At 42.5% G+C, this 19,550-nt stretch overlaps 1 protein-coding gene across 1 annotated transcript in view; it reads left to right on the top strand.

The window, feature by feature from the left end:
• Positions 1 to 19,550, top strand: part of LOC142310953 (uncharacterized) — a 246,321-nt gene that overhangs the window by 99,549 nt on the left and 127,222 nt on the right. Inside the window, exon 11 of the mRNA XM_075348828.1 lies at positions 10,837 to 10,893. Within this exon, the coding sequence (XP_075204943.1) occupies positions 10,837 to 10,893 (57 nt within the window). The remainder of the gene's footprint in view (positions 1 to 10,836; positions 10,894 to 19,550) is intronic.

The following is a 19,550-nucleotide window of genomic DNA, read 5'->3' as shown; positions in this document are numbered from 1 at the left end:
GGGGTTGTCCTCTCTTAAAAAATGTTATGCCCTATGCTGAGAAAGTTATAAAAAAAAACCCAAACAACTAAGTAGTGCTTACTTTCCCCAGGTCCTGTGCCGACTCTCTGCAGTTGCCCTGGTCCTTGTTGTTTGGCTGCAGTGGTGACATCACATTGACAGTGATGCAGCCAATCATTGAACATAGCAGCTCTATCTGAATAGACAAAAGAAAATGCTGAGCTCCATGATTGGCTGCAGCATTGTTGAGATAACAGCAACCAAACAACAAAGGCCAGGGCAGCAGCAGACCTGGGAAAGGTAAGATATTTTTATTTATGACTATTGCAGCATATGGCTCGAAGTTTTAAAAAACGGACAACCCCTTTAAGTCTGGGAAAACACCTTCAGACTTTGTAGTCTGTGTCTGGTTAGTCATAAAATACAGAAATGGCTGGCACTTGTATTGTCTAAAGCACTGAATGGTTCATTTATGACACATAACATATCAGCTCACTAGATCAGCTTATCTCAACCCTCTGTGTTATTAGGGATGAGCGAGCACCACCATGCTCAGGTGTTCGGTACTCGAAACAAGCAGGTCTGACATTCAGACGGACTTGACTCATGTACCAAGTATAATGGAAGTCAATGAGGAACTCAAGCATTTTTCTGGAAGATCTGATGAAAAAATCAAGTAGTGCTTGCTCATCACGTATAAATATGTGATGTCTCAGATTCAACATATCATTTTTGGGGGGTTTTACCTAAAAAGGTCAAACAATCTATGCTGATTTTTTTTTTTTTTTTATAAAACATCTTTAGTAGAAGTTTTTCTTCTCAAATTCCCGATTTACCTTCACAAAGCAACCTGTTATAAATGTATCAGCCACCCCAGCTAGAAAAAGCTTAGAGGGAACCAATTACCCGGATATTTGTATATAACTTAAAGCCAGTGCTATACTGGCACTATCAGGCTGATTCTATACATACCTGTAGTGGTCAGCTCAGATGTTTAGGTTTTGAAATCCGAGAAAGTAAAGTTTATAAAATCGGCAGCTTCTTGACTGACAGCAGCTGAGGAGCAGATAATATCTGGGGGGGTATTCACAGTTATCCCCTCCCCCTGTTAGAATTAGCATAAGTATTATACAATCGATTTAACTTTTCACTATCAGGACCTGTGTGAGGTCATACCCATGTGACCAGAAGGGGCGGGGCCTCAGCCAACAAAGCTGATTCCAGGAAGCAACATTTTCTGTTTACTGAGGCCCCTCCTCTTCTGGCAACATGGGTATGGCCTCACACAGGTCCTGATAGTGAAAAGTTAAATCGATTGCATAATACTTCTGCTAATTCTAACGGGGGGGGGTGTAACTGTGAATACCTCCTTAGATATTATCTGATCCTCAGCTGCTGTCACTCAAGAAGCTGCCGATTTTATAAACTTTATTTTCTAGGATTTCAAAACCTACATCCAAGCTGCTCTGACTTTAGGTTATATACGAAAATCCTGGTGATTGGTTCCCTTTAAGGCTGGTAAATAAAGGAAACCAACCAGCAGGATTTTCACATATAAACTAAAGGCAGTGCGCAGTATTATTTTCAAATTTTTCACCAACCCTTCAATAAAATGGCGTTAGAATCAGCGCATGCACGTGGCGCAATCTCTGGCACCATTTCACCGTGGATGCTGTGGAGATGACTATGAATGGCAGCAGCCAATGTGCCGATAAAAAAAAATCAATCTGAGCATGCACCGCCGCTGTTCATATTCGTCTTTACAGTGTCTTCAATAAAGTGGTGCTGGAGATCACAGTGCGTGCATACGTTGATTCCGGCGCCATTTTATTTTAGAGTTGGAAAAAACATTGAAAAATCTACTGTGCATGCGCCAGCCATAGCATTAATCTTGGCGGCAGAGGGGAGAAATTTAAATAGAGGGGAGGCAGGCAGCCAGGAGAGGAATCATTACTGAAGACCAAACCCAAAAGGTCCTGCCCTGATGCACACGCCACTCAACCAATGCATTAATTTCCGGGCTTTTGATAACCTTTTTTACCTTTCTTTTGCCTTTACTTTATATGTGAAAATCCTGCTGATTGGTTCCCTTTAAATTCCATAATGAATCTGTCTTTCATTAGTGCTCCCTAGTGGAGACTTGAAGGCGGTTGACTGTACTTTAAAAAGATTTCCGGAAATAAAAGATGTGGCAGAAGGAGAGGAAATGGTGTCAAATATTAGAACTTTTTTTTCATAATATTGAAATCTCTTTAATCAACAATTATTAATAAATGAGCCCAATGATATTATTAGTTGCCTTCTTGCAATAAGAATTAAGACACTTCATGTTCTTCATGTCGGAGAACGGATTCACCCAAGCTGTTCCGCATATGGTCTTGTAGTTTATTTTTCTAACTTTTGCCTTTTCCCTTCCAAAAACATGATTCAAAATTCTGGATTTTGTTTCGTGACCAGATCATTGTACAAGACAATAACAAGCTGGAAAAGGACTGAATTAGGATGTTAGTAAACCGTGTTGTAGAGCCAACGCATGGACATCATGTCCTCAACCATAAATAGTATTACTAATGGTGGCAATATTCAGCAAAACGTCTCCCCGTAACAATGAGCACTTGACGTGCGTCTGAAGCCAGGCTTTAAGTTTAACGTAACGAGAAACTGTTGCTGAGTAAATAAACAGTGTTGTAACTACCATCTTTCTGGCTCGCTTCCAAATTACATGCCAGTCATTTTGTTAGGAATTGATGACATGGTTTACAGGGTGGAGCGGGAAGAAAAGTATTATCAACTGGAATGAACAAGCGCACACACAAGCCTCTCAGAAGCCCGGTGTAGAGGGCTGGCTGCCAGCCATGAACCTATTATGGCCCGAAGCATACTAGACCTGACCTTTGCCATGTGTAGGGTAGTACTGGTTAATTCTTACATTCCCACGCTAATTCCCAGCTCTACAGCATAGAAACCTAATCATTTTGATAAAAACAGGCATTCGTCATGCTGTCAATAAATATGTCTCAAAAAAATGTTTTACTTATAGTATTTAATGGCTTTCATTAGCGTTATTAGAAATCAGGCAATCATCAACTGATAATACAAGAATTAAAGCCTGGTCTAATCATTCATGGTTAGTTTCAATCTAGTGGATTAAGCCTCATATGCCTAGGGAGGCCCAACCAACCCAACCAACCAAATAGAATAGTAATCCTCAACCAAATAAAGTTGTAATTTTCTACTCCACCCTGTACCCAAGATCCTTAGTCCTTAGTGTTAAATTTGCTACAATATTCCCCCCACTTTGGTCAATGTCACTAAAACACTACAGAAATGTAAAGACATGGCTAGATCATTATACAATTTTTACCTTTGGTCAGATTCTCCCTTAACCTTAATGCACAATCTCTAGGTGAGGTTTCTCCTTGGCTTCCTGAGTTGACCTCTCCTTATACCATCACCTTTGTGCCTATTGTAGTACAGGCGCAAGCTGATCACGTCGGCACCAAACCTATAACTCTCTGGGGCAAATCCAATTGAGATCTCATTTGGTAAACTAAAGGCCACGTCTCACTAAGCAACATCGCTAGTAACATTGTTGCTGAGGCACGACTTTTGTGACGTAGCAGCGATGTTGCTAGCGATGTTGCTGTGTGTGACATCCAGCAACAACCTGGCCCCTGCTGTGAGGTCGCTGGTTGTTGCTGAATGTCCTGGGCCATTTTTTAGTTGTTGCTCTCCCGCTGTGAAGCACAGATCGCTGTGTGTGACAGCGAGACAGCAACAACTAAATGTGCAGGCAGCAGGAGCCGGCTTCTGCGGACGCTGGTAACCAAGGTAAATATCGGGTTGGTTACCCGATATTTACCTTAGTTACCAAGCGCAGCATCACTTCCACGCATCGCTGCTGGCTGGGGGCTGGTCACTGGTTGCTGGTGAGATCTGCCTGTGTGACAGCTTACCAGCAACCCGTGTAGCGACGCTCCAGCGATCCCTGCCAGGTCAGGTTGCTGGTGGGATCGCTGGAGCGTCGCTTAGTGTGACGGTACCTTTAGAGGTTGTTACTTCCTGAAAAAACGTGCCTGAGAATTTTTTGGAAAGTCAGCTAGTGATTGAAAACCTTTTGGCCCCCTCTAGTCGAAAGGTCATTGATTACCGTTTTGGTTTAATGCCACCTGTATAATGCCCTATAAGTGTGCTGCTCCTAATGGCAACCGGCAGGAAGAAATGTCACCGCCCGAGTGAAGAGAAACATAGAATTTGGTGCTCTGAACTCCTTTAAAAGATTTTTCAACTATAAAAAATACACTATTAACCCCTTTGCCACCTGGCGATTTTCTGTTTTTGGTTTTTGTTGTTTCTTCTCCTTCTTCCGATAGCCATAACTTTTTTATTTTTCTGCCAATACAGCCAATATGAGAGCTTGTTTTTTTTGAAGGATAAGTTGTACTTTTGAATGACAGCATTTTTTTACCACATATTGCACTGGAAAACTGTAAAACAAAGTGCGGTGAAATTGCAAAAAAAGTGCAATTCCACAATTCGCATTAATAAGTGCTGTGCACCTATCATAGCGATAGCTAACTGGCTGCATAATTCTCTCTCAATCTGTGTGATTAATCCTGAGCAGGAGAGACTGAGCTGAGCTAGTAGTTAGGGAAAGCTTGTGTCCACATGAGGGTTTATATACACTGGAGATCAAAATTAGAGAACACACAATTTTCTAAATGTTAAAGTCATTGTGCAATCCTATGTGATTATATCCTAACATGAGTAAACTAGCAGTATATTAAGTTTATTTCATAAATGTTATTTTTTTCAAAATCACATAATAAAAATGTAAATGAAATAAATGTAAAAGAACACTGATCAAAATTAGGGAACACTCTCAGATACCTGCAAGTTATTGGTTTTAAACTGGCAACTGGTGCTAATTTCCTTAATTGTCTGACAAACCCTATGTAACTGGTAGTCTAACTTTCCAATTTGCACTGACTTTACAAAAATGGTGTGTCATTCCAAAGTGACTGAAACCCTCCGGCAGCAGGTTGTCCAGATGAATGCCAAAGGGTTGACCTATCAGCCATAGGAAGAGAAGTTGGTCGTTCCAAGTCTGTGATTTTGAGAATATTGCATCTTTACAACATCACAAACTCTTTCAAATCCCCCAAGAAGGCTTGTCACCTTCGAAAGACGAATGCAAGACAGGATAGGATAATGCAGAGAATCTCCATGGGTAATCATATCAACACTGCAGCAAGAATTTCTCGCCAGTTCAGCACTGAACAGGGTAAAGGCCTGTCTCATCATACAGTGTCCCGACGTTTAAGAGCATTTGGACTGAAAGCCCACTCTGCAGTGACCAAACCTCTCATTAGCAGAAAGAATCAAAAGGCTAGACTCATCTTTGGTGAGGAGCATTTTGTGTGGACAGAGGAGAAGTAGTCCACAGTTCATTCTAGTGATGAAAGCAAGTTTAATTTATTTGGGTCTGATGGGAAACATTATGTTCAGCAACAAACTGGGGAAAGTCTGAACCCAAATTGTGTTAAGAAGTCAGTGAAAGGTGGTGGTCATGGTTTGTGGAAAGTTTTCTGCAGCAGGAGATGGACCTCTCACACAGCTACATGGCAGAGTGGATGCAAGTGTGTATCAGAACCTTTTTCAACAACACGTGGTTCCTTACTTGTGTTCATCACTCAATCAGCCAGCAATTTTCATGCAGGACAATGCCCCCCTGTCACACAGCAAAACGGGTAAGGCATTGAAACAGTGAAATGACCAGCGCAGAGTCCTGATCTAAACCCAATAGAAAACCTCTGGAAAATCCTTGGTCACAAAGTTATGGCCAAGAAACCCACAACAGTCAAAGAACTGTGGGAGAGATTGGAAGAAGAGTAGACCAAAATCCCACCAGAGCAGTGTGAGAGACTTGTGATGGCCTGTGGCCACAGGTGTGCTGAAGTCATTCAAAGCAAAGGCCTGTACACGCCCTACTGATTGGTGACTGTTGTTACCTTCAGAAAATGTACTTATAATCTTTCTCTGTGCTATAGTCATTGCTGTTCTCTAATTATGATCATTACGTTTTGGGCAAAATAAAAGTTTTATGTTGTTAAACTTTGGATCTTTTGAAAAACACTGTTCTCATGGCATGGTGCACCCCTTACATTGTTCTCTAATTTTGATCTCCAGTGCATATCTTATAGTCTGAAAAATACGACTCATAGGTTTTCTTGCCATGAGCCACATTCAGTAACCATTGAACAACTAAGATATTATGCAGTTTACCAGGATTTTATTAGTAAATTCCTTTTGGTTAATATAATGGATATGGAAGGGCGCATTTTACTGTCTTACCATTGGGCATCAGTGTGCTTAAAAATTGCCCTTTTTTGATTTCGGTGTTTTTCCCCCTAAACATTAGCTCTTAGGGTAGGATTCCACTTGCGAGAGACTCGAGTGTATAGCGCATCACATCTCCCAGGACAGCCTGCCTCTTTCCCGACGGGAGCATCTCAGCTCCATAAACAGCTCAATAAAAATAGATGCAGCTGACCCGCTTATTGATTATTTTTTTTTTGTTTTAAACTGAATCAAAGTAAGATCAAACCCTTAAACTGCATATATGGCCATGCAGGTTTTGGAAATGTATATCCATCAACACTTTTATATCTTCTATCTGTTGCTGCATCCTTAGTAAATATTGTTTTTCATTCATATTTAAATGAGGTTGTAAAGGGGGCTTTACACGCTACGATATCGTTAATGTTTGGTCGCCGGGGTCAAGTTGTTAGTGACGCACATCCGGCGTCATTAGCGATATCGCAGCGTGTGACACTTACCAGCGACCTTAGGCGACCTCAAAAATGGTGAAAATCGTTCACCATGGAGAGGTCGTCCAAAAGTCAAAAATCGGTAAGGGTTGTTTAGCGTTGTGGTTCATCGCTCATGCGGCAGCACACATCGCTATGTGTGACACCGCATGAGCGAGGAACGTCTCCTTACCTGCCGCCGGCCCCAATGAGGAAGGAAGGAGGTGGGTGGGATGTTACGTCCTGCTCATCTCCGCCCCTCTGCTTTGATTGGCCGGCCGCTTAGTGACGTTGCGGTGACGTCGCTGTGATGCCAAACGTCCCTCCCCCTTGAAGGAGGGATTGTTCGGCAGTCACAGCGACGCCGCCAACCAGGTAAGTATGTGTGACGCTGCGTAGCGATAATGTTCGCTACGGCAGCGATCACAAACAATCGCATGCGCGACGGGGGCGGGTACTTACACGGTCGCTATCGCTAGAAATTGCTAGTGATATCGCTACCGTGTAAAGCCCCCTTAAGTGCTCAGGGTGTGGCAAAGTACTTCTCTCATCTGATATTGTTTCCTCGCCCAGCACCAATCTCTTTAGCTTGATTAATGGCTCATTGTTTGATTTGCTTGCCTGGAACCTGACATCATGCAGGCAGTGAGCTATTAATCAAGCTAAAGATTGCTGGTGCTTGGTGAGGAAACATCTGCGGGAGGCAGAGGTTGGGGAAGTGCTTTGTCATAGCTAAAGCAAAGCACTTAACACCTAATTTGCATATGAAAAAATGCTAACTACTTAATTAATGAATGCAGCAACAGGTAGACAATATAAAGGTGTCATGTCCATATATGTTGCTTGGTGTTGGTTGATCTTACTGACAGTTTCCCTGAAATATGTGTATACGCTTTATTTCAGCAATACTATTTTCATGGATTAACAGGTAATAAATTACTGCAATGTCTGATATTGTGTAATCTGATAAACACATGTCAAGATCAATATATATACACTATAATAACATCATAGCTTGTAAATTTTAGGAAAACGGCAGTTGCCATAATAACCATTTTCCCATATAAGATACCTATCATAGAGTAAGCTGTTACGATACTATGCTTATTACCTTCCATTGGCCGAGTTTGTCGCTGCCTGTACGTCCAGCTGTGTAAGGGCAATGAAGTGATCCCGGCCTGTTTTGCTGGTGACATACGGGCTTTTACAGTGATATACTGACACTGCTTATGTTACAGCTTCATCACAATGATAGAAGGGTCAGCTGTGTTTATTTAGCCAAAACAGCATCACTGGATTGTTATGCTAAAAAGAAAGACCAAAAAAATCCACGCTTAAGCACTGTCCTGGCTTTTATTACAGAACTGGGCCGCTGCCTGCAGCTGAGCCCTCAAGGTGAAAAAGAGGAATAAACATAAAATAGGATTAGAGAGTGAGAGAATGAGCAGATCTGTCTACAGACATCTGTACATAGGCTGAGAAGGTCTGGACACAAGACAGAGACCAGGACTGCTCGAGAAATATATTACATCAGATTAAATAAAATCCTCCAACTCAACATCTCTGAACATTAGCCATTACTGTACAATGCCGGGCATCACCACATACGCGTAGATACTTGAAGCCACTGGCTCAGGTGAGGAGCTCCTAAATTTAAATTTAAGAAAAGTAGGCCCAATTTATCCATGGATTTTTCTAGTTACTCTACACTAAAAATTTCCAAATATTTTCAATATAGGATCTATTTGTATTTTTAATCTAGGTGATCTACTAGGGGACCAAGGTAGATGGACCTTATGGACCTCTACTGTAATTTTTTGTACTCCTTTTTTTTCAAGTTATGCAGTGTTCCATACATAGGGACAGAAGGCATAATTAGCGATCTGTGACAATTGCTCCTTGCTTTCTTTATATAGGGTTTTGTATGCAGCCTTTTCTTTCCATCAGTTTCTGAAGCTCAGTCTGGTATGTAAGGGGTACATTTTCTTGTGGAGAGTGACATGCCAGCATGAGGAGACTTAAAGTATGAGGAGATTTAAAGAGTCACTATTGACTTTTCGTATTGCTACATCTAATGACTGGCACTAGAGTTCAAATCCTCTTTCTCTGAAGAGGCAATATGCATATTTAATTTTCCAGAGGAGCATGCAAGGCGTTTAAGTTTCCTTATACTGGCATAGGGCTGTGTCACTTTCCATAAGGAGAAAATTTACCCCTTATATCACAGTCTTAAGGCTGCTTTACACCAGACAATCTATCGTGCGATAGATCGTCGGGGTCACGGTTTTTGTGACGCACATCCGGCATCGCTGGCGATGCCGGCCTGTGTGACACCTCCTAGCGACGCAGTATCGCTCACAAATCGTGAGTCGTGTACTGCTCGCTAGGTTCCATAATATCGTTTAATTTAGTTGTTCATCGTTTCCGGGGTAGCACCTGTCGCTCCGTGTGACACCCCGGGAACGATGAACAGCAGCTCACCTGCGTCACGCGGCCGCCGCCGGCTATGTGAAGGAAGGAGGTGGGCGGGATGTTTACGTCCCGCTCATCTCCACCCCTCCGCCTCCATTGGCCGGCGGCCGAGTGACGTCGCTGTGACGCCGAACGTCCCTCCCACTCCAGGAAGTGGACATTCGCTGCCCACAGCGAGGTCGCACGAGAGGTAAGTATGTGTGACGGGGATTACTGACTTTGTGCGACACGGGCAGCGATTTGCCCATGACGCAAAAAGGACGGGGGTGGGTACGATCGATTGTGAAATCGCACAATCGGTCGTACCATGTAAAGCAGCCTTAAGCCTCTCACCTAGTCAAATCAGAGCTCATTCTTTGCACTGATGAGAGTCAATACCCCAAAACACGGTGCCTGAAAATTGAGATTCTGGTTTGGCTTATAGCTTCTAAGTCATATGTCAAGACCCTCGTTAAAGGGTCAATATTGACTTTGATTGCTACTTCCAATAGGTGGCACTAGTGTTCAAGTCCTGTTCCTCTCTGAAGAAACAATTTGCATATTGAAGCTCAGTCTGAAACCTGATGAGTTGATCAGCGTCAACATATATTTTACACTAAATGAAGGCTTTCATCGAATATTGATTCTTAAAATATTATCTGCCGTTAGGCCACCATGTACAGATTTTCAAAGGTAATAGAACATTGTTTTTTGGTTTTTTTTAATTTGTACACCATACATTAGGCCACCATAGGATGCCTTCCCTTCATCTTGGCCCTGATTTACAGCCATGCTTGTTCACCAGTCATGATGACTTCTTTTGTTGGAATAAATAAGAGCTCAATGTTTTTCCTGTGATCACTAGTTGCTGCTCTGGTGTTTCATGTCATTTGCCATATCAATCAGGATTAACAGCATTACTTGTAGGTGTAAATCATGTTCACAAACCATGTACTTAAGCTGGCCATACACATGAAATAGCTGGACTATAGCACCGACACTCCGTACTAAATCTCATGGGTTTATGAGCGTGACCTGAGAAGTGCAGGAGAAGAATCAGGTTTAGTCTCAGTTGATGAGCCTCAGAGACGTTCAGTAGGTCAGTGAGAACAGAATATCTACCTGGTTGAACATCTGTCATATCACTTATCTCCACATATGCAGTAACTCTTGGAGTTGATCTTCATAATTACAGCTATTTATATAGATGTTTAGTTGGATATTTGCCAGAATGTCTTTCTAGTGTATATGATACACCGATCATAGTACGCGCCACATCCTGCGTTATGTACTGTACTAATACACATTGTGATCCATACTCTAACACCTACACATGCTTCTATTTAATACATACTGTTCCTTACTAACATATAACTGCTAACGTGCTGTGTAAATGTATATGCAGACTAACACTTCAATATATTTATTTACAAATGTTATACACCAATGTACAGTATAGCTTTAGTAATAAATATATAGAGTATTTCACAATTCGCATTCCTCTGGTGCCCAGCACAGAAATGTAGACGTTACATCTACTGACAATATATGACACTGTGTTTCTGCTGTCCAATAGGAACATTTAAGTACTACTTTTGCAGCGCTACGCTCCAATCAGATACTTACTTTGAAGGTTTGTGGGTAACTGTAACTAAAGGAAATCTGTAGACAATGTCTAGACCAGAGCTGTAATATTGCATTTTCTGAGTAATCTGTTATATCACAACTAATAAAAATAAAGTCTTTAATACTTAGATAACACTGTAGATCTATCAGTTACTGCAGCCTTCTACCTTTTTTATTTTTTTTACTGAAAATCGAATTGTAAGTACTGATAACGGGAATTTAATAGGATGCATGTAGAAAGAAAATGCAATATGGAGCTGCCGGACATTGTATGACAGACGTGAAATACACTTCCATTAACGGTACATGGAACAAAATTTCATTCTCTTTTTCATTCTACTTAAGGAAACATAAGGTACATCTCTTTAAAGGGAGGTGCAACACAGAAGTCTTATCACCAATGTAATTTCTATGGATTGTAAGTCATCACGGCAAAACCGATTACCCAGACTCACAATATTTAATGCAAACTAAATGATCCATACATGTCAATAGGAAGAACTGTAGTGGTTATCTTCCTAAATTGTGCCTACATATGGAGATGAATGTGTCTGTGTATGTGTGTCTGTGTGTGCCTGTGCATGCCTGTGTTACCTGGGTGTTTGTGTCTGTGTGTACTTGTATGTGTGTCTGTGTGTGCCTGTGTATGTCTGTTTGTCTCTGTGTGCTTTGTGTCTGTGGGTGCCTTTGTGTGTCTGTGTATGCCTATGTTTATGTATGTATCTGCCTGTGTATGTGTCTGTGCGTGCCTATGTGTTTATCTGTGTCTATGTTTGACTATGTGTAGCTGTATGTGTCTGTATGTGCCTGTGTGTGTCTGTGTGTGCCTGTATGTGTGTGTACTGTGGGTGCATGTGTGTGTGTCTTTAGATGCATATGTGTGTGTCTCTGTATGTGCCTGTGTGTGTTTCTGTATGTATGTGTGTACGTGTCTGTGTGTGTTCCTGTGTGTGTGTGTGTGTGTGTGTGTGTGTCTGTATGTATGTGTCTGAATGTGCCTGTGTATGTGTGTGTGTGTGTGTCTGTATGTGTGTGCCTGTTTATGCCTAGGTGTGTGTCTGTGTATGCCAGTATGTGTGTGTGTGTGTGCCTGTATATGAGCCTGTGTGCCTGTATGTGCGTGTCTGTATTTGCCTGTGCATGTATCTGTGTATGTCTATGTGTGATTGTATGTGTGTGCCCGTGTATGCCTATGTGTATGTGTCTGTGTATGCCTGTATCTGTCTGTGTGTGCCTGTGTATGCCCATGTGTGTGTCTGTGTGTGCGTGTCTGTGGGTGACTGTATGTGTGTCTGTTTGCTTATGTGTGTGTCTCTGTATGTGCCTGTATATGATCCTGTGTTTGTATGTGTGTCTGTATGCGCCTGTGTATGTGTCTGTGTGTGTGTGTGTCTATGTGTGTGTCTGTATATAGCACTGTGTATGCCTACGTATGTGGGTCTTTGTGTGCTTGTGTGTGTGCTTGTGTGTGTGCTTGTGTGTGTCTGTGCATGTCTATATGTGTGTATGTCTTTGCATGTCTGTTTAACATGGAAGAAGGGGGTCTGGCTGCGTGCGTGGACTTTTACTAAAGAGGCGATACGCCTATGCAGGCTGTATGTTGCTGTTTACTCCAGCTGGTTAGGACCAGGTGTTAACTAGTTAATCGGGAGACACTACCAGTTCTTTATAAATGTTGCTTTACTGAACAGCAGTTGATGACAGCTATGTACATAAGATAGTGGGCACATACATTTCATTAAAGGTGGTGTCACACACAGCGACAACGACAATGACGTCGCTGCTACGTCACCATTTTCTGTGACGTTGCAGCGACGTCCCGTCGCTGTCGCTGTGTGTGACATCCAGCAACGAGCTGGCCCCTGCTGTGAGGTCGCCGCTCATTGCTGAATGTCCAGCTTCATTTTTTGGTCGTCGCTCTCCCGCTGTGACGCACAGATCGCTGTGTGTGACAGCGAGAGAGCGATGAAATGAAGCGAGCAGGGATCAGGAGCCGGCATCTGGCAGCTGCGGTAAGCTGTAACCAAGGTAAACATCGGGTAACCAAGGTGGTTACCCGATATTTACCTTCATTACCAGCCTCCGCCGCTCTCACGGTGCCAGCGCCGGCTCCTGCTCTCTGCACATGTAGCTGCAGTACACATCGTGTAATTAACCCGATGTGTACTGTAGCTAGGAGAGCAAGGAGCCAGCGCTAAGCAGTGTGCGCGGCTCCCTGCTCTCTGCACATGTAGCTGCAGTACACATCGTGTAATTAACCTGATGTGTACTGTAGCTAGGAGAGCAGGGAGCCAGCGCTCAGTGTGCGCGGCTCCCTGCTCTCTGCACATGTTGCAGCACTGTCGTTATGATCGCTGCTTCGGCTGCTGTTTGACAGCTAAGCAGCGATCATAACAGCGACTTACAAGGTCGCTGCTACGTCACAGAAAATGGTGACGTAACAGCGACGTCGTTGTCGCTGTCGTTTAGTGTGACCCCAGCTTAACACAGAACATCTTTATACACAGTCTCTTCACTTCTTCCACTTCACCTGTTCTAGTCCCCACTCATCTCACTTGTTCCACCAGAACCCAGTCTAGCATCACAGTACAGTTATAAAAATCCGTCATATTTTACTCCTGCAGTTCCAAGTCTTCTCTCTCTTAAAAGGATAATTTGCCGTATGGTCGGACGTAGCTTGTAGCTTGCTGATGCTTAGAGAACTCCCACCTGGGGCACTTCTTTCATCTCACATTATGTTCCATTGTGGCCCATTACCCCTCCGAGTTGTAAGCTCCTCTGGACAGCACTGCTAGGCAGCCTTTTTCCTGGACCTGTCTCACTCGGTCACTCATACCGTTTGTCAGCCCTTTGACTCATCCCCAATAGATAACTCTCCCAGTTAACTCTTTCTCCTTGATCTTGCTATCCACGTCCTTGGTCTCCTCTCACTCTAGGGAGACCCACGTCTTGCGACTTGCCACTAATTCAGACCTTAGGTTTGTTTTTGCCTCAAGGTCAGCCCTATCTGACATTCTGATAGGATGCTGTACTCTGTCCTTGCAGTTAAGCCCCTACCACCATAATCAAGTACCAAATATTAACTGCTTCTTGCCCTAATGTCAACATAGCACAATAAAACATTACAAAAATTACAATAACATCATACAATTACACTATACAACAGCGCTGATCTCTTCAAGGGGGAATGGGGAGTGTCCAACTCCTTACACGTGTGTGTGTGTGTGTGCGCCTGTGCCTATGTGTGTCTGTGCTTTTGTGTGTATCTGTGTGCCTGTCTGTGTGTTTGCATTTCGCATTTGAAGATACACCACACCATTTTTACCTCATGAGGATGGCAAGAAAAAGTGAAAATATTATAGGACCAGAAAATGCCTAAGCAGTCCAAGTTCAATGCAAAATCCGGCCTCCTTCACACGTCCATGCAAAACACTTACGTTTTGCACGGTCCGTGGTGAAGGTGCGTATGTGTGTGCTTGTGTCTGTGTGGGTTTTTTACGTGTGCTGTCCATGTGCTATTCGTGTGACATCCGGATAGCACACGAACAGCATGAGTTGGTATACTTATTTGTCTGCGGCGCTGCTGTTACCTCTGGGTCTGCGTTGAGTGCAGTGAATATGCATAAGCATAATGAGCGGGCCTGGAAGTAATAGTAGAGGCAGAGACACCAGTGCTGGAGATAAGTAAGTATAAAAATTCTTTATTTTTATGTGACCTGTGTTTTCTCCGGCATATTTCACACTGATCATATCAGTGTGTGGTCCGTGTGACACCCATGCTGCAGGCAGAAAACGGACATGTCACCGCGTGCAGCACACAGACATGTGTGTGCTCCACATGGACACTCGGTCCATGTCAAAACACGGATGTGTGTGAAGACCCATTGATTTTAATGGGTCTACATGAGTCCATGTCTCCGGTATGTGTGAAAATGGACGTCACATGTACCAGAGACACAGATGTGTGAAGGAGGCCTCACACAGTATGATGGTATTTTAGATTACTGAGTGGATACCTCTACTCAGCAGTATTATCGTCACACATAGCACTCCTTCCCCCTATGGACCATGAGAGATATTACATCTAATTCATTTATATGAGAAATGAGCATAATAAGCTCAATTCCACTCATCGAGATGAAAGCTTAATAAACCTAATTGGACTAAGTTATCACCAGAATTTCTTATTTTCTAGTCACATAAGATAACTAATTGGCAATTATGAACAAGTCAGGGTAATTTTATCCGAAAAACAATTCTCCATGAATTTAGCCGTGGTGCCACTCAAGCTTCTGTGTTCCACTCTAAGACTTCTCTATTTACTTGATGGTTATTATCATTGCTTTCTACATAGCAGTTTGATGAGAAATTAATGAAACACATAATCTGGGATTTAAAGAGCGGTACCTGAGTTGTCTCCTCCACTTTCTTCTGCTGTTTCACAGTAAAACATTCTGTTACCCTTTCTCTGTTCTTTCTTCTCGTGTCTTGTCCGATCTTCTGACTTGTCACACTTTGCTGGCCCATCTTGCACTGTTTCCTTCTACCTTTGCACTGGAAATTTCTGGTCTGATGTCCTCCATCAGCTGTTGCCTGCTATGATTAATACAGTGCGAGCGGTTCAGCCAGCGATCGTAAGGAAGCGCATCTTCCAGGTACACTTCTTTATTTGCTTGGCATTCTGGCTCATTCACTCACTTGCTTCCCAAAGGGTTTCTTATAGATATCAAACGTTTGCTTGGCTTCTTTGTGTTTTTTTTCTTCTTTTTGCTTTCGCTTAATTATTCCTAAAATGATCAATGATACCAAATGGTCTGCATGATAATGAAATGCAATTTTTAACTGCTAATGAAACGATTTTTTAGGTGTGTTTCACCGGCCCATAAAGGAACCACTTCTAAGGCTATGTGCGCACATTGCTTTTTTTAGACGCTGCATTTTTGTGCGTTTTTGTCACTAAAAACGCACAAAAATGCACCCGCGGCAAAGACACAGCGATAAAAACGCAGGCGTCTTTACCACGTTTCGGTGCGTTTTTGGCTGCGTTTTGCTGTGTTTTTGATCACTGCGTTTTGCTGAGTTTTTACAATGCGTTGCATGGGTGAAAACGCAGTAAAACGCAGAAAAGAATTGACATGACCATTTTTTTTATTCAGCTCAAAAACACAGATAAAAAAAAAAGCTGTGTGCAGACAGCAAAAAGAAAAACTCATAGACTTTGCTGGGGACGCAGAATCATGCAGTTTGGAGCTCAAAAAAGGAAAAAAACGCACCCAAAAAACGTGCACAAACGCCACAATAAATGCATTGTGTGCACATAGCCTTAGTGTTTGTATGATGGCAGAAATACAGGGACTGCCTTCGGTTCAACTAGGAGGTCATAGTGACCTAACATGGAACAGCATCCTATGTCGAAGACTAATAGAAGGAGTTTTCTGAGACTTTATAGTGGTTGTCTACCTCTCAGGCATTATTTTTTACTTAAATGCATGTGTTTGGGGCTTTAAATCATTTTTACAATTTGGGTTTCATTAAAAGTTTGCCACTGTTTGGCTTTTCCAAGCTCTTTGTTTTTCTGCACAGTCAATTATGATGAGGTCTGTGGCAATCAGTCAGCTGAGGAGCTCAGAAAATGATGACTGAAAGAGTTACAAATAGTGATGCGAGAGCACTACCATGCGCGGGTGCTCATTTTTCGTAACCAGCAGTCGGACACTTGGATGGGCACGACTTGAGTACCCTAATATACTGGAAGTCAACTCTGGCATTTATCTGAGAAATCTTCTGGAAAAATGCTTGAGTTCCCCATTAACTTCACTTATACTCGGTACATGAGTCGCGCCCGTCCAAGCATCCAACTGCTCGTTATGAGCACTGAACACCCGAACATGGTAGTGCTCGCTCATCACTAGTTACACACTGACCCGTCAGTCCATCAGAATGAGCTCACTGACGGATTCTCAGGTATATTGTTAATTAAATCCAATTGTAAAAATTCATTTGAGACCTAAAGAGTTGGCTACCGGAGCAGTGACTCCATGGAGAAAATGAGCTTATATCTGCCCTGTAGTTGATTGCTTCCAATCATCGGGGCGGTACTGGGATCTGTTGGTCATCATACAGTGAGTAACCATCTGCTCTGCACATTTACGTTTCACACATATGCTCCAGAGCATTTTGTCTGTCAATGTGCCAGGAAGTGATTAGAGCGTGCTCACTGTGTACTGTTGCCACTCTCTGCCCTGCCCCTATGACTGGAGCAGCTATAGGGAAGATATAAGTTCACTTTCACTCTGCAGCTGCTGGTTCTTTAAGCCTGCTAGACTGTGGTAATTACTAGCAGATTACCCTATATCTGCATGTAAATAGTATTTCTGTATGTGATATGTCACCTTTAAGTTAAAAAAAATGTACCCAAGTTGGACAACAGCTTTAATGATGATGATTTATCCTTAGAATACATCATTAATATCAGACAGGTTGGATCTGACTCTCAGGTGATTGAAGGTGTTGTGGAAAACTGAAAGTAGAACAGCGCCATATATTGTGTAGTGGCAGTGAATGGTACTGCATCCTCTCTCCACCACGTCTATATAGAAGTGAGCTTGCAGTACCATTCATGGGCACTACATAACTGTGCCACAGGTGAACCTTGGCAACTTCAATCAGATAATTGGTGAAGCATCTTAATGATAAATGTCCCCATTACAGACATAAGATGCAGAGTAAGTAAACATATCCACACACAGATAGAGGTTCCATTTTTTTAAATAGCTGCGATAAATTGAAAGCTGCATAGTGATTGGTTGGTAGAGGTGCTAAAGACCAAATTTCCTTTAGGTAGTTTTCAGAAGTCTGCCCTCATTATACATTACCAGAAAACCTCCCCAGTATTAAACTGGCGAGAGATGTTCCAGGAGTGAAGTCATTGCATGACTGACAGGATCTCCGGATTAGCGTAGTCACAAGTGGAGGCATAACTCCTTTGTTGTTGCCCAGACCATGTGTTAGGACTGAGATGCCTCTAATCAAGCAGTGCTGCAGATTACCGTGTTGCCTTTGAAATTTATTGGTGTATATCAATTTGAACTTAAAATATCCCAAGTAGTATGCTGGTAATGGATAGCTAATAATATCCCTGCATCCCCTAAGTAGCACTATCACTGATCTGCACAGTAGATGTGCAAAAAATGACAAACTAATTTTGTTGCTTTGGGAGAAGTTAAAGGGAATCTTTAAATATATTTCATGCAAATGTAGCTCTTGCAAAAAACTATCTACACTGTGTGCAGAATTATTAGGGAAATGAGTATTTTGATCACATGATAATTTTTATACATGTTGTCCTACTCCAAGCTGTATAGGCCTGAGAGCCAACTACCAATTAAGTAAATCAGGTGATGTGCATCTCTGTAATGAGGAGGGGTGTGGTGTAATGACATCAACACCCTATATAAGGTGTGCTTAATTATTAGGCAACTTCCTTTCCTTTGGAAAAATGGGTCAGAAGAGAGATTTGACGGGCTCTGAAAAGTCCAAAATTGTGAGATGTCTTGCAGAGGGATGCAGCAGTCTTGAAATGGCCAAACGTTTGAAGCGTGGTCACCGAACAATCAAGCGTTTCATGGCAAATAGCCAACAGGGTCGCAAGAAGCGTGTTGGGCAAAAAAGGCGCAAAATAACTGCCCATGAATTGAGGAAAATCAAGCGTGAAGCTGTCAAGATGCCATTTGCCACCAGTTTGGCCATATTTCAGAGCTGCAACGTTACTGGAGTATCAAAAAGCACAAGGTGTGCCATACTCAGGTTCATGGCCAAGGTAAGGAAGGCTGAAAAATGACCACCTTTGAACAAGAAACATAAGATAAAACGTCAAGACTGGGCCAAGAAATATCTTAAGACTGATTTTTCAAAGGTTTTATGGACTGATGAAATGAGTGACTCTTGATGGGCCAGAGGCTGGATCAGTAAAGGGCAGAGAGCTCCACTCCGACTCAGACGCCAGCAAGATGGAGGTGGGGTACTGGTGGGCTGGTTTCATCAAAGATGAACTTGTGGTACTTTTTTAAGGTGAGGATGGAGTGAAGCTCAACTCCCAGACCTACTGCCAGTTTCTGGAAGACAACTTCTTCAAGCAGTGGTACAGGAAGAAGTCGGTATCGTTCAAGAAAAACATGATTTTCATGCAGGGTAATGCTCCATCACATGCATCCAACTACTCCACAGCGTGGCTGGCCACTAAAGGTCTAAAAGATGAAAAAATAATGGCATGGCCCCTTTGTTCACCTGATCTGAACCCTATAGAGAACCTGTGGTCCCTCATAAAATGTAAGATCTACAAGGAGGGAAAACAGTACACCTCTCGGAACAGTGTCTGGGAGGTTGTGGTGGCTGCTGCATGCAATGTTGATCGTAAACAGATCAAGCAACTGACCGAATCTATGGATGGTAGGCTGTTGAGTGTCATCATAAAGAAATGTGGCTATATTGGTCACTAATTTTTGGGGATTTGTTTTTGCATGTCAGAAATGTTTGTTTCTAAATTTTGTGCAGTTATATTGGTTTACCTGGTGAAAATAAACAAGTGAGATGGGAATATATTTGGTTTTTATTAAGTTGCCTAATAATTCTGCACAGTAATAGTTACCTGCAAAAACAGATATC

Source organism: Anomaloglossus baeobatrachus, chromosome 5 (genome assembly GCF_048569485.1).
Source record: "Anomaloglossus baeobatrachus isolate aAnoBae1 chromosome 5, aAnoBae1.hap1, whole genome shotgun sequence".
NCBI classification, from domain to species: domain Eukaryota; kingdom Metazoa; phylum Chordata; class Amphibia; order Anura; family Aromobatidae; genus Anomaloglossus; species Anomaloglossus baeobatrachus.
This window is presented reverse-complemented; position numbering and strand designations above follow the sequence as displayed.